Source organism: Nipponia nippon, unplaced genomic scaffold, assembly GCF_047370975.1.
Source record: "Nipponia nippon isolate SJK-2023a ecotype South Korea unplaced genomic scaffold, ASM4737097v1 scaffold_30, whole genome shotgun sequence".
In the NCBI taxonomy this organism is placed as follows: Eukaryota; Metazoa; Chordata; class Aves; order Pelecaniformes; family Threskiornithidae; genus Nipponia; species Nipponia nippon.
In genome coordinates this window covers 3,840,874-3,856,468 of record NW_028262348.1, presented here as the reverse complement: position 1 = coordinate 3,856,468, position 15,595 = coordinate 3,840,874, and the positions used below count along the sequence as shown (strand labels likewise).

Here is a 15,595-nt window from a genome sequence, read left to right as displayed (position 1 = left end):
TGCTGAAGAAATGAAGTAATCACATTTCCCCCTCTTGATGTACTTGCTTTGTGAATGAAACTGATAAATGTAATTTCATCTTCAGTGAAATTAATGACAACAAAGTATGGGCTTATGTCCCTTCTTCCCCTTCAGTTCGCTGTATTTTTTCAAGAATATCCTTTCTGAATGGCCTTAATCTAATATAATGCTACTTTGGATAATAGCGCGCAGCTTTCATGGGGTGAAGGGAAGAAGGGTGCATTAACCTACATTAGCAGACAGCAAAAATAAGCGTGTGCTCAGAGGCCTTGCTAAGAAGAGGAGTGGCATTTGATATGCCGTGTTTTTATTTTTATAACTTATACGTCAAAAGTATGCTATGTATTTGTGGTCTGGTATCTTCACTGTGGTGACAGAGCCTGCGTGCATGTCTGGAGAGCATCTTTGTGACTGAGCGAACAAGTAATTTAAATTGAGATACAGCAAATTAATTGTAGTGTCTATTAACTTGTGAATGACTATGGATTGATGTTACCATGCCAGTGCTGCTTAAATTAGTCAAAAAGCAATGAAAAAGAAGACTGCATGCTTTTTAGAAAATTAGGTTCTATTATCATAAGAAACATTTGTCTTGTCTTTTATGAGATCTCAGTTTTCATTATTTCTGAGTCCCATTTTTAGGATTTATGTACAACGATCTTATAATCTTTGAAGATTTTGGACAAAATAATGTTAAAGCTGCACACAGCCCCTCCCTGTATTTAAACGCGTGGCGCAAGCAGGCGTGTGTAAGTGGCACTGTCTTACTACCTGCTTCCCTTTCTGTCCTCGTGCTGTTAGCAATCTGAGAATCATCTTATGTTCACGTATTATTTCCCCTTATACTTTATATCTTCTAGTTAGGGATGTTGTAGAGCAGTTGTCAGCTGACTTTGTTCTCATATTTTTTTAATTTTTTAGGTCTCTCTAGCCTTGTTTGAACAGTACTGTGGTAGTTGTTTCAACTAGGTGTTCCCACACTGAGAAAATGTTTTGTTGGTTACTGAAAAATTCAGAGCTATGTTATTTGTACAAAGAAGGCCACATATATAAACAAATAATGTGGTATTTCAGACTTTGCATACGTAATTATACATTAACCCTGTAAAAATACATACAGTAATGCTTATCTGCTTCACAGTATTCTTTCAAGTTACCGGGGTATTGAGAGTAATCATTTCTAACAAATTGCTGTTGAGATCAAAGCCATTTCAAGGCAAAACAGATTATCAAACATCTTAAATTTTTAGCTTTCAGAGCTAATCGTGACGTAACCATCAAGGCAGCATTTAGGTAATTTTTGAAACTTTGTTGTAAAAGAAATTCTTTGTTATCCCATGTTAACAGTCTTTTCAAAAATGTGCAGTTTTGAATCTAGTAGAATACAGAGCAGAGATGTGGTGACAAACTTATTTGTGGCTTTGAGTGAATCTGTGCAACAGGGACATATAAAATAAAAGAATTGTTGAACACGATTACTGAGGGACTGATAATGACTTGTGGCTTTCCTCCTGGAGTAGTATTAATTAATGAAAATTAAGCTTCTGATGTAAATGTGGTTTGGTACTCCTATGGACTTGTGTGTTAAATATTCTTTTGGTTCATAAGCTGAACACGATTGCATCACTAACTTGACTTATCATACAACTAGTGCAATCAGGGTGTAACGTTGAAAACTACGCTAACTTAATTTGAAAAAAGTCATCTTATTCTCATCATCCAGACTCTACAGACTGACTTGTTCAATATGTGCCAGCGCCTGTCACATATCAAATGTCAAACCTCTCAGCGTTTCCCTTGCCCTGTCCCCCTTTCTCCGGAGGGGTAGGAGGACTCTGCTTCCATGGGAAAGCTGTCCGGCAGAGCGCAGACGGCCGGGCTGGCTGGCAGAATAGGTGCCTGGTATCGGACATTTCAGTGGCCCACCGATCGCCAGCATGCAACAGCTGCTAATTCTAGAGCAGCATGACACAAATATTAATGGAAAGGATGATTATTTTTACCCCCCTTATGACTGCGGAAAGCATCTTTATGGGGGGTAAGGGGAAGCCTTCTTTTTCCAAAGCTTCAGCTGTATGTGGGTCTGTGACCCACAAATGAATCGTTGCGCAGCCGTGCCAGTCAGGGATTCCAATACAGCTCCCTTTGTGAGACGAAGTAATTGATAGCTGTATTATCTGTGATAAAATTACCAAGGAAAACTTAAATTTAAGGAGACCCAGGGTTTAAACTTTGCAGTACTGAGCTGTTAAGAAAAGGTCAGTTTATGCCTTAGGCTGGAAAAATGGAATAGTTGGTTGGCGAACCTCCATCAGTGCTAGTCAGGCTCGTTCTTGAGTTTTAGGTTATTAATATTCAAAAGGATTTTTTTCAGTCCTGATCTCCTGAGCACAACTGCTCATGACAGTTCTGAGGTGATTTTATGCCTGTATGGTATTTAATAAAATGCGAAGACTAACAGCACAAAAAGAGGGATTTTTTGGAGATACGACATGTAACTTAACATGTGACACGTGCAAGTGGCACATGTATGTGTCACTTTGAAGGTATGTGCTTATCTGGCTGCATTCCTGTTTTCAAGAGTATTAGATCTTCTATGGAAATGAATTTTCCAAAGGAGCCCATTTCAAACACTGTGTGAAAACGCAGTGATTCAGACAGGGAGAGAGAGATGTCAGAAGGGTGATAACAGCAGTGGTTTTAGAAGTTTTGTATGCAGTTTTTCCCGATGTTGGTATTTTGAGTACGCTAAAGCAAGAAAGATTGCATCTATTCTGACAATTTTCTAGTTAATGATAATTCATTGTGTAGTTATTACCAGCTGGTGCTGTTGGTTTTGGAATAACTGGTAATACTGGTACAGATATGAGCAAATTCCTGATTTTTGTTAAGGACAGATATCTGAAGAAGCTCAGAATTTCCAGTGAAAAATGTGTGTTTATTTCAGCATTAACCTGAATGTACCTTTAATTACCTTCATCTTTCTTTTTTTTTGTACGCTTTTATATTTTATTGTAAAGCCTATATCCTGTTTTACAACAGAAATACGGTCACAACAACTTCTGTGTTTCCTAAACAGGGCAGGAGCCAGTGTTTTATCACAATGAATTTATATTCATAATGAATACAACAAGCTTGCAGAATCATTGAAATAAAATTTTTGCATTGAAATCACAACCAACATTCTTCCCTTAGCAGCAGGTAAGTGATGTAGTCAGCACTATACCACAACGTATAGCTCGAGGCACTAGTGATTATTGAATGCTTTTTTTTTTAACATTTGTGTTACACTTCAGAATAGTGCTGATTTAGAACTACAACTATTTTGAATTATTTAAAATGTCAATACCAAAAAATGATTCTGCAAGTTTGTTGTATTCATTATGAATATAAATAATAATTCATATAAATAATAAGTCCATGAGACTTGTTTTTGGGTTTTTTTGTCAGTTTTATCTGGTATTGACTAGATTAGTAAAAACTGGATTTTATTAAAAAATCATAATTTAGCACATAAAATTTTTAAGTGATCTGAATTTCTGTTAGAGAGAAACTGTTTCTCTGTTTATCTGTTTAATCTTGTCTGCAGACAGTATATTTTCTAACCTCAAGTGCCTTAAATGTTCATAAGTTTTAAGTATTAGTAGGAAGATGCACGTAATCTTCACCTATTCAGTAGCACTCTTTGGATTCCTGTAGTTCGATGTTCAGGGGGCATCCTGTTAGAGATGGATCACGTCCCATTTGCAGAGCAGGAATCAGGTGAAGTTGTTCTGAGTGGGTTGTGCTTCTAGTCATGGAGTGTTAACTAAAAAACCCTGCATTGCCATACTCTGATTTTAACTGGTTAATTTTTACATTAGATGTATCAACCAACCTTTTCGTGTTGTCTGTCATCGTCCCGTATTTCCGCATATATGGTACGAGGATGAACGTTATCCTTGATCCAGGGGCTTTCAGCCTTTCCTCTTACTCCATGTTGCCTTTGGTATTAACTGATACGAAGAGCGGGATTTGTCCCTGGATATAGAGAAAAAATACATAGCAGTGGTCATGGCAGCCTGCTGCCTAACTTAATTATTCAGGGATGTGGTGTTATTTTGGATTATTTCTTCAGTAACCATCAACAGTCTAAGAATTACTTCAGTTCATCTTAAAAATAATGATAAGCAAATTTTAGATCAGAACAGCATATTTTGACAAGCTACATTATATACACATGTGCAGCTAGTAATAAATCAATAAATTTCCATGTTGAACATGCAACACATTTAATATAGAAAAATAAGGGTTCTATTGTGAATATTTATGAGAGATTTTCACCTGTTATGGTGCAGCATTTCATTGAGGATCACAGGAATAAAACTGCTACTTCAGTTGTACATGGAAGAAAATCTCACAATGCCAGTACGCTGGAGGAGCTACTTATACATTTTAAATAATCCATTAATAAAACCCAAACTAAATACTAAACACTGCTTTAATGTATTGTAAAAATATGCTCATTTCTATATAGGTATAGATTTCAGGGAAAAAGAGTGAGATGGCTGTTGCTGTAGAACACGTTCCTCCCTGCAGAACTCGTGTGACAAAAACTCGGTGATCTTCTTTCCTAAAGGGAAAACTTCTCTCCTCCTAAGCTTGCGCGCTCTCAGTATAATTTCCTTACAGCATGTAAGCCCTGTTGTGGTGTTCTGTATATAGTCCAGTCCATCTTTATTAAGGTCATTAAAAAAAAAAACACGTGGAATTACCTTGATCTAAGACATCGTAAACAGCCAGTGCAGAAAATGCAGAGCAGTTTGTACTGTGTTCGTATTAAAGGTTATATACGTTGTACGTGACCTTTCCTTCAGCAAAGGCTTGAAGTAGGTCTTGTACTTAGAGAGACTACAATATAATTACTCCTCAAAATGTTAGCTAATGTGATGTGCAGCAGTTTCCCCTTGACTTCTTGGAGGTGTTCGTACTGCTCTTAGCCCTGTCATGCTGCAGATTGATGTGTCCATTTGAAGTATCAGCTCCGGTATCCCTCCAGGCTAGCAGGTCATCTTGTGCATACATTTATACAGAGAAAAGAATAGAAGGTTGTTAGAGATGGGATCGGGGAGAGAATCTCGATAGTGAGGCATATATTAGCCTTGGCAAGAGGTTTTGTTGGTGACAACTGAGGAAGTGTTGAGATAATCAGTCTGTAACACAGAAAGTGTTTAGATAAACGTTACCTAAATGCTTGCTCGCTGTGAAACTGTTACCTTAGTACTTTACTCCACCACTGGAAAAACACTGAAGGTAATTAATATTTACACCAAGTTTCTGTGTGCGCATCTCATACATTAAAAAAAAACAAAGTCCAACAGAACATGTGAGACAACATATTGACTTATAAAACCCAAACATTAGAAGACCTGGGTAGTTCTGGGAACTGATGTTCTCTTCCCCCCCTCTTTTTTTTTGCGGGGAGGAGGGGCAGAGAGAAGAAGAGACAAAAGAAAGAAAAGGAGTAGCTGCCAAAGCAATATGATTTAATCTGCAACTTGGTCTCCTGTATTCTTATTCTCTGCCATACAAAACTTTCTGACTTTGGGCAGGAACAGCTACAGAAACACAGATTGTTTTCCCTGTGTAACCAGGTTTCTCCCAGTCTGGGTTTCCGTTGTTCTTGAGACAACGGTGTGTGTGTCACGTGAAGAAAAGATGTCTCAAGTCCTGTGATAGAGTGAAATGGCTGCAACACATGGTTTCAGCAGGGTCTTCATTGGCCTTCAAACCAGCTCCTGCGGAAGGGACTGCTGCAGTTCAGTGCCACAGCCCTCGCTCCAGCTCTAACGCGCAGCATATGTTGGATGCAGCTGGGCAGCAAGTATTCGATTCCCAGTGGTTAATATATGGAGTTATAGAGCACGAAATAGGCTCTAGGTTGCTGTTTCACATATTTGAGTATGGGCCTGCATCTGAGGCCGTAGCATAGAGAAACCAGCTACGGGAGTTTCATGCCTAGTACAGAAATGTGGTCAGCTTTGTGCTGCCTGCCATTTCTTGGAAGGCTGTTGTATCCAGAAAACTCTGGAATTGTCTCATGTCTGGAAATGCTTTCCGTTTTGGTTTAGTTGTGGTTTCTGCAAAAACTGTAACTAATTATGCCGTGTTTCTTGAACCTATATTGCGAACTACTGAAGTTGTACTTCTGAATAACTTTGTCTTATTTCAGCTTGGGCAGGGTTCAAAGTCCATCTGGTAGGCAGAGTGTATGTTGTGGGTTACTCGCAAGCGTGAGAAATGCCACATAAATGTTTTGCCTCTCAGACTGTATCTACGCTACTTATTAGACCAGATAGGTCATGATCTCAAGAGCTGGCGTGCTATCCTCCAGGCTGCTTTACTGTTGCATGCTCCCTACTTGGCTTTGAGCAGTGGCAGCTAGCGCTCTTCCAAGGCAATGCCCGGGAGAGGTTCTGGGGATAGCACAGCCAAGACCATTTCCAGTAAATCAGCGTGGACAATGCCTCCCTTTTGGGGATGAAGAGGTTTTACCGTACGAACATGCTGTTTCCCCTAAGGGCCAGAAAAGGTGCCCTGGCCTTTTCTGCTATTTGCTGCTATTCGTGAAGTCTCAGTTTCAGGTCCTCTTCTGCTCTCTCGGTATATGTGAAGAAGCTTCCTCTGCTAACACAGCTGCCTGGCAGGTCCCTGTAGTTCCTAAATTGGACCGTCGTATGTCCTGGAGAAATGTACTGGACATCTGGGCACTATGAGAGTGCATCATTTCTCTCCTTTAGGGAGAGTGCATATGCCAGTGTGCGTTGGAACAGAAGGTCTGACTTCTCTAAAATCAAAGCAGAAGGCCTTTCTTCTCTCTTCCCGTTACGTTCAGTCTGTGGTTCTTGTGGGAGCTTGTTCAAATTCAAACTTCACTGAGGATATTTATTGCCAGATTATTTAAAAAGTGGTAATTTTCATACTGGGCTATTAATTTACTCTCACCTGTTCAAGAGTGTTATTGACTGTAGGTGTGTCCAGGTGCTGCCATCTCCTGTCCAGAGCACCGCTGTGACCTGCTAATAACTGTCCTATTGCTTTAGACAAATTTAAAGGAAATTATTTTATTATGCTCTCACATACTCTTATGTCCCAGATCTGTGCAGAGCCTTTTCATGCTCCCGTTTTTTATAGTCCACATCCAACAAGGGATTAGTTTCGCTGGTATGACTGCTGCCTCTTTTCTGAGATCAGACTTGATCAAGCTATTTTGGGGTAGCTGTGAGTTGAGGGCTTCCAGATCCCAATTCTAATTTTGAGGGGCATTAGAACAGCAATACAATTTATTGGTCATAATATACAATTAATTGTACACAGTCAGGGGCTTTATGGACAACTGCCTATAAACTAAAGGAGAGAAAGAAGAGATTGCCAGCACCCTGCTGGCAGGGAAAGGGAGCTCAAGCTCATCTGTAGAAAAATAAGTATTTAAAAAATTCTCATCCTTGAAATTCTTCTAAAAACAGGACGAATGTTTACAAATACAGGACTCTCAAATTTTTACCACATTCTTCTAAATAACCTTTATTATTATGGCAGTATTGCCATTTGTTTCCCATTGCGCTTTCTGGGTGCGTAAGCAGGTTGCAGTGTTTGGGACGAAACCTTGCTTAGAAACTGTACGCTGCACAGCAGCCAGTGTTTCTCAAAATATAAAAGCACTTTTCAGTGAATGATTTCAAATCATTGAAATAATAATGATAAAATGTATGTCATAAAACTATTTTTGGAATATCTCTCTAATAACGAAAAAAAAATTGTGATGTTATTTTGTAGGTTCTTCTTTGTGCCCCCCCCCCCCCCCCCCCCAGTAATTTGTTATTGGCATTTTTTTATTATTTTCCTGAAGGAAATGATTTCCATATTTGTCATCCAAAATGAGGTATTTTGAAGTCTGTTATGAGGTGCAGTTTGACTTTGTTACACAGACGTACATTTAATGCACATACATTCAGAACTCAGTTATGAATTGCAATACCTTGGCATTTTTTTCGCTGAGATTATTTGTATGGAAATAATCTCTTTAAAGTTTGAACGCAGGCTAGCGCAGTTTCCATTCAGTATTTATATAAACCTACTAACAAATGGAAAGAGTACGTAAATCCATCAGATGTTCTCCTTTCTCTGCCAATGTTGTGTGGTTTAAACATAGTTATGTTTTCATAATCCTCATCTGATTTTTACATATAAGTAAGTTTAACGTAATGTTATTTCCTTTAAGTCATCTGTAGTAACTGTGGGATTGGCATTCATAAGGATTATGGGAGGTCCTAAATATTACATTGACAAGGTATTCAGCTACATTTTTAGGCATCTGAAAGGTTATTTAAGGTAATGAAGATCCCAGAGGAAACATCTGAAAGACAGTTGTTGTCAGTTGCAGGTGATTAGGTGCCAAATTGAAGGTTTGATTCATGTAAATACTCTTGATTTGAAGATTTTTCTGTGTTATGGGGAAAAAAAATATCTGCAATACTTAGAAGAAGGACATTGATCTTTTGTTACAAAAAAATCATACGGCATCGCTGTTTTTTTTTTTTTTTCAGGCTTTTCCTCATCGATTTCCTTGCTGATAAAAGGCAGGGATCTAAACACCAAGAACAGATTCAAAATAAAATTAAGGGAAATGGCACAGAATATGTGTCACTGTGTAATGGGGAGTGATTTTGTTGTTGTTGTTTTCTTTCTATTTCTATTAATAGAAGCCTTTTAGTTAAACAATTCTTTTAATTTTAGCACATAAGTCTCTCTCAGTGAATGTAGTGGAAATATTCTTGAAAGTATATGCTCGAGTGTTTTGCTGGCTCAAGACCACAGTGCTCAGCATTTTTCAGCCCTCGGCCTTAATGCAGCTATAGTTGGAAGTAACATATATTCTGTATATGTTCTATATATTCTATTTGGGAAGATGGCATCCTAACTGAGGCAGCCATCAGTCACCTGTAAAGGAAAGAAAGTTTCTGAAAAGGTACCTGTAAAAAAAAGACAACAATTCCTGCGTAGTGCGATAAGAGTACCGTTACAGATTTGCATTCTTTTTAAATGTTTCTAATTTTTATAGAATAGGATTGAAAGAATAGGCCTTACTTAAGTTTGTGTTGAAATTTTCTGATGGAAAACTGCTGCAGCTACCACTGTCTCTGGTGGCACTGTTTGCCTGAAAAAACCCAAGGAAAGGAAGAAATTAAAAACCTCAAACCCTAAATGGTAGGTAGCTGAATTAATCCATCTGAAGTATATTTCATGGGTAGATGGCTAAGCATTTTCACTTTATACAACACCCAAGACATCAATAATTTTAAATGCCCCCAAGGTTGTTTGTTTGTTTGTTTGTTTTTTCAGTGCATTAGATGCTTCAGTCCGATTCAGGTTTCTGATTCGGAACTTCTTCTAGGGAATACATGGCACGTTGTGCTCCCCTGGTAAGGCTCAGGAATGGCTGGGGGCTTGCTCAGGATGGTCACCTTGCTGTCACCTAAAGAGCCTTTGTCCCCGCTTCCTTTCCTCTGGGTAGCAGTATAGGCTCAAAAACGTGATTCTGAAGGTAGTTTTGTTCCTGTGTAATTCGTTAATCCGTGCAGAGTAAATGTATAATGCAGCTATTTACAATTGGTAGTGGTTTTAGTGTTGTACTTGTTCTGAACAGGTATAAGCTGACAGCTCAAGGTGTTCCCACAGACTTTGTAGAGTAGGGGAGATAGTTGGGAAGCCATTTCACATGCCTCTGGTGGTTTCTGATATTTTGAATGTCGGGGAGATAAGAAAGAGTACAGAAATGAGTAGGTTTAAAAACCTAGAGAGAGAGCAGAGTGGATTCTCAAAAGCCTGTCAGCTTCAGTTTTTGAACTAGGTTGAAATAAATTTAAATAAAATAAAAAAAATCAGTCTGAACATGGTGCTGAACGTCTTTAGAAACTCCAGTCTGGTCTGCATTTTGTATTTAGCTTTCTTATGGTGCCTTTGTTAGCACAAAGAGTAGTAGATCTGTTAAGAAAACTGGGTGTTGATAAAACACGGTTGGAAGACTCTAGTGAGGACCTGAACAATTTATGTATTTTAGAGCTTTAGTTTGAAATATGGAGGTCTTGATGTACGCTGTAGAGCTAGAGCTAAACGGTTATTAAAAGTAAAGCCTCAGTACTCAGTCTGCTTCTGAAGGCTGGCTGTTTTTAGCTTGGTAAGTTTTCTTCTACTTGAATTTTATTCGGAGATCTGTCTCACATTTGTAGCGAGAGTGATTTCTGCAGCTTGGTATTTAAGGAATTGTGTGAAATGTACTAAAGACAGGAATGTCAGGAGGCTGGGATGTACATGCCTGAGCGGAATACATCATAGAATGCGCTGACGCTATTTTCTTGAAATAAAATTCATATTTGTTACTAAAGTAAACATTTTGCTCGGAATCTGCCAGAAGCTTATTAGGAATGTAGGAAGACCCCAGGCCTTGATCCTTATTATTTTTGGTCTTGAAAGCTGAGCTTATAGCAAACGACTCTGGCACCAGAGGGAGCATAAAATTTATGTAAGTGTTTCTTCGCTTGCAAAGCGCGGCGAGGCCGCCCTCAGGAGGGGAGCGGGAGGGAAGGCTGGATGCTGGGCGCGCGCAGGCCCTCGGGGGCTTGCTTGCTCGGCAGAGTGTGCTTCGTGCCGTAAGGACTTGGTAGCTGTGGTCTGAAGAAAAGGAGTACTTGACTGAAGGAGATTTGTCGGTTCTCCTTCTATAGCTGAGCATGATTTACTTTGGATGCAGTGCAAGAAATGATCCATCTTTGGCTAATGATGTATTTATTGCTGGTCATGAGTAGTAATAGTCATTACTATTATTCTTCAATCTGTCATATTTGCAGGAAAGTAAAATGGCCTAATACTATATTTGTCTATCTTTTCTCCTGTAATTAGTTGTATACAGTTTTAATTAGTTGTATACAGTTTTAATCCGAGGCTATTGAATTTTCTGAACTTAGTGATTAGCTTTGGTGTTAGCTGATTCCCCATTGAAAAAGTTAGTGGCGTGCAATCCCTTCCCTGCGAAAACAAACGAATCTTTCGTCTTTTGAACTCTGATTTTGTCTATTTCTTATTCTCACAGTGTTTATGGATGGTTGTGAACGTTGCATAAGATTGCACGTGATTTGTTCACGCCAGACCACTTTGCCAGAGACTTGAAAGAGTCCCTGTGTGGTCCCAGAAGGCTATTTTTTTTCTTCAGTTCAATAGAAAACAAGCAAGACTTTCACAGTCAAACACTGTAGGAAGCTGGCGGAATCGGGAGGATTTCTGTGTAATATCCCAACGAGAGGAGTTGAAAACGACTACTTTACAAAGAGCTTTGCTCTCTGCTTTAGAAAGGCTGACCTGCTGCATGCTGAACTCTTTGCAGAGATTATCGACGCTTGATCTTAGACCAGATTTCTCATCTTTTTTTATTTGTTAAGAACTTTTTTTATACTAAGGGCTGTCATCCTATGTAAGGAAACTAATGGGTTTTGATTAAATAATTGGGCTTTGCTTTTATTTTTGTATTTCTTGTATGTGCAGGAATCCATTGTTCAGGTTTTTTTACATAAATTGGTTGTTTTTTTTTTTTTCCTTCCTGGGACAAGATAGCTGGATAGAAGTACCTGGAATTTATGATCCCTTGTGACCCATGTCCTGTTCCCTCCCTCCCGCCGCCATGTAAATTAATGATCAATTTACTTCTGCAACACTGATGACAGTGAAATTTCTTTCCCTTGTGAAAATGGAAATCTAATGAAACCTTTTATTTCATGGAATTATACGATTGCTACAAAGTACTTCTGAGTACAGGATGATAGCACCAAGGAAGTTCAGTTGTTATCGGTAGTAACCTTGTCTCTCCAGATTTTTCTCAGCTGGCCATTTTCTTCGGGTTTTTTGTGGTAGTACTTGAGGCTCACAGAAGAGTGACTTGTAGTACAGGACAAAAAGTTGTTCTACGTGATGCGTAGAATCAGTCAGAGATTTAGTGAGATTAAAACGGCTTCCTATTCTAGACCATCAGTGCCTTTCTTTAAAAGTAGCCGACAGTAGGAGAGCCGTTGGTTGACTTAAATACTACAGTGAAATGGCTGTAGTTGCCTGTGTTATTTCTTTTTGGTGAAGGTACTTAAGAGCTGTCTTTAAAGTACTGGTTACCTGATGGCTCGCCCAGTGTCAAAGCCAACAGTTAAAACTATGTGCAGCTATTGTATTGGACAGAAAAATTACTGCATAATTACCACTTCAGCTTTGTAAATTTTTAGTTGATTAAAATGATGATAAAAAGCATGACATGTGTTTTGTTTTCTTGTGGCTTTGTGGTAAGGAATATTTAAGCAAATAGTTAGCTATGATGGGAGGTCATTCTATGGGTAGAATAAAGTGGGAACATTTTAAATACCATTCATTTCAAATTAAGTTTAATCATCAGTGGCAAATCCATGGTTCATCTTAGACCACTGTCAACTTTTTGTAATATTCCTGTGCTTTTATTTCTTTAATGGAGATTCTCCTGAGGTGTTAGACAAACATCTTTCCTATTCCTTATTTGTTCCTTTTCAGCTAGAACCCATTGCAGAGTGAATTTTGAAGAATTCCTGTTTCTTTCTGAAGACGCTTATTTTTACTACTTGAATCCTGGTTCAAATGTAATGTTTGTAATGATCTTATTAATTGAAACAAGTAGGAAAACAATCCTTGAGATAGGTGCCAACACTGTCAGCTGGCTAGTGACAGGTCATTTTGTCACATATGGTTATCAGTGAGTCAATGAACCTGTACTTGGTAGCCACAAGTGACAGAAGAGTATAGATTTGGCCTCTAAGGCTATGGAATCGCTACCTCCTCTGAGTTCATTAACATGCTAATAAATCTGTTTCTCGTTTGTCTCTCCCCTCCTCCAGTGAACACTTGTCGTGTGCCTTCACGTTCTTTCTTCATGGGGAAAGCAATGTGTGCACAAGTGTGGAGATTGCTCAACACCAGCCGATCTACCTGATCAACGAAGAGCATATCCAGATGGCCCAGTCCTCACCGTCGCCGTTTCAAGGTAAGTGAGCTGGATTTGGAACTTTGTGTGCTTAACCTCACTGCTGTGGGGCAGGGGCTTCACTCCTGGTGATGTTATCTTCAGAGCTGAATAAAGTAAGATTCAGTAACTCTTCGAACAGGTTACATTTTCATTCAGGAAGTTGTGGGCATAAGGGAAAATGTTGCTAGGACTTCAGCGCTACAGCCAGCCATAAAGAGTATGGGGATTTTCCAGAGCTTTCTGTTCATTAACGTTGTTTTTAAAGGTACATGCATATAGTAAATAAAATAAAGAAATTCCTCATTTTTGTTTAAAAAGACTTGTTATTTAAGAAAGTGAGTGCACTGATTTGATTTTCTTACGTGGTATCTAGGTCAGGGGGCTCAAATCTGTAACTTCAGTGCTACGTGAATACAAACACTAAGCTTACCTGATCCAGGAGTACTTTTCATGCATAGATTGTCAACTTTTTTTTTAAAGGGGGGAAGGGTGAAAACGTGTCAGAAACAATGAAAAACTTGAAGTATCTGTGGCTATTTACTTGCCAATGTAAGAAATTGGGGGTTTACAGAATTAAGTTAATGGCTTATTAAATTCATGATGCAATTGTAGTGCAATGCTCTACATCAAAAGTATTTAAGAATATTTGAGTCATTGAGTTATACTGTCTTTCCTACAGCCCGAAATTGTAATTTCAAAGCAATTAAAGCAAGAGGTCTTTATAAAATTAAGCATACAGTAAAAAAACACCCAGAGACTTACAAAATGAGCATTTATAGAGATGTTAATTTATAGAAGCTTTATTGAAAAACATTTTGTTTCTAAATGTAAAGTTTTGACAGAGGCTCAGACACTTAAATCATAGGTGGTTTTATTTCAGTGAGCTAAATTCATTACTCTCTCAAATCAAATATGACTAAAAGCACAATGGAGTCTGACTGGAAATACCTGTTATTGAGCAACTAGATCTCCTTATTTGTCATGACTGTAGTCATCTTCATACAGTTATCTCTGTCCTTTTTAATGCTGAGAAGTCTCCAGTACCGTGTGTTCCTGGTAAAAACCCCGTTGTTGAATCTCTGTCCTCTCTTACTTCCATGTGTGGCCATCCCTTTGCCATAGCGAGTGCTGTTTCAGTACACTTAGATTAGTTCATTGTGGAAATTATGAAACTAAACTGCAAAAAGGTCCATTTTTAGCTCAATAAGGGCGGTGTACAGGAAGCTAGCGCAGCGTAACGTAGCTTTAAATTCACACCCTTACCTGATTTTGTAGTCGCTTTCCCCTGAAGACAGATCCTTAACTCAGCATGCGAATGGACCAGTGACTCCAGGGAGAGAGGCAGAGGCTGGCTGATACGTAGTTGAAGTGTACCTACTGTAGGGACTGTCGTTTCTTCCTTTGCAGTGTTGGTGAGCCCTTATGGTTTAAATGGTACGCTCACGGGCCAGTCGTATAAGATGTCAGACCCAGCAACTCGTAAATTGATGGAGGAATGGCAGTATTTTTACCCTATGGTGCTGAAGAAAAAAGAAGGCATGAAAGAGGAGGAAGAGTTGGGATATGACAACGATTTCCCCGTGGCGGTTGAAGTCATTGTCGGTAAGTTTCAGTATTCTGCCTGAAGGATTATTTTCCTCCACATGATTTAAAAGAAAAAAAAAATCTAATTAATCAGAAACAGCCATTATAATTTTCCTATCTTCTCTTGTAGCTCTCTTGACACTGGAGCATCTGACTAGTTATCTTGCCTCAAGCTTCTGTACTCCCTGTATCCCACATGCTATTATTCACAGTATCAAGCTACTTGTTTCAGCTCTGTACTGGTTACAGAGGGTTAGATGTATATTAGTATGTGAAATTCCTTAGCTCTTTCTATTTCGGATAATAAGTTTTGTCTAATTGACGTTGAAAACAAGTCAAAGTAGCTAGGGCTGCTGAATATTATCGGGTATATTTAAGACTTTTTTTTCCCATTTCTTTGTAGGTGGTGTAAGGATGGTATATCCTTCAGCCTTTGTTCTCATCTCCCAGAGTGACATCCCCATGTCACAGAACGCTGCCAATACTGGAGGCCATATAAATGTGGGACAGCAGGGGCTTGGAAGCGTGAAAGATCCTGCTAGTACCTGTGGGATGCCGCTCACTCCACCCACTTCTCCAGAGCAGGCCGTTATGGGTAAGCACTAAAGTTAGGAGGCTGGAGTCAGTCTTTCATTTTTGCGTAGCTCATGGTAAGTGAGGATAAGTACACGAACAGCAGCAGATTTAAGACAGGCAATAGACTGAAGGTTAGGAGAGGACTTTTTCTGTAGGTCTGTGGTAAATGAAAGCCAATGCTTTAAGCATCCCTGAAGACGACACATCTTTAAACAAAACTTTGTGAATTCAGTTGAGCTCCATTTTCTATAACTGTATTATCTTCGTGCAGTGGTGCAAACACCTGAGAGACTAGGTTCTGACAGTGTTTTAGACAGATTTTGCCAGTGTTTATGAAGTGTTGGT

General features: G+C 38.9%; 1 protein-coding gene across 2 annotated transcripts in view; it reads left to right on the top strand.

Moving 5' to 3' along the window:
- The window catches only part of MED13L (mediator complex subunit 13L), a 204,298-nt gene that overhangs the window by 133,985 nt on the left and 54,718 nt on the right, over window positions 1–15,595 (top strand). For both annotated transcript variants that reach the window (XM_087768384.1, XM_087768385.1), the window contains exons 5-7: window positions 12,963–13,108; window positions 14,498–14,692; window positions 15,078–15,269. In XM_087768384.1, the coding sequence (XP_087624510.1) occupies window positions 12,963–13,108; window positions 14,498–14,692; window positions 15,078–15,269 (533 nt within the window). The remainder of the gene's footprint in view (window positions 1–12,962; window positions 13,109–14,497; window positions 14,693–15,077; window positions 15,270–15,595) is intronic.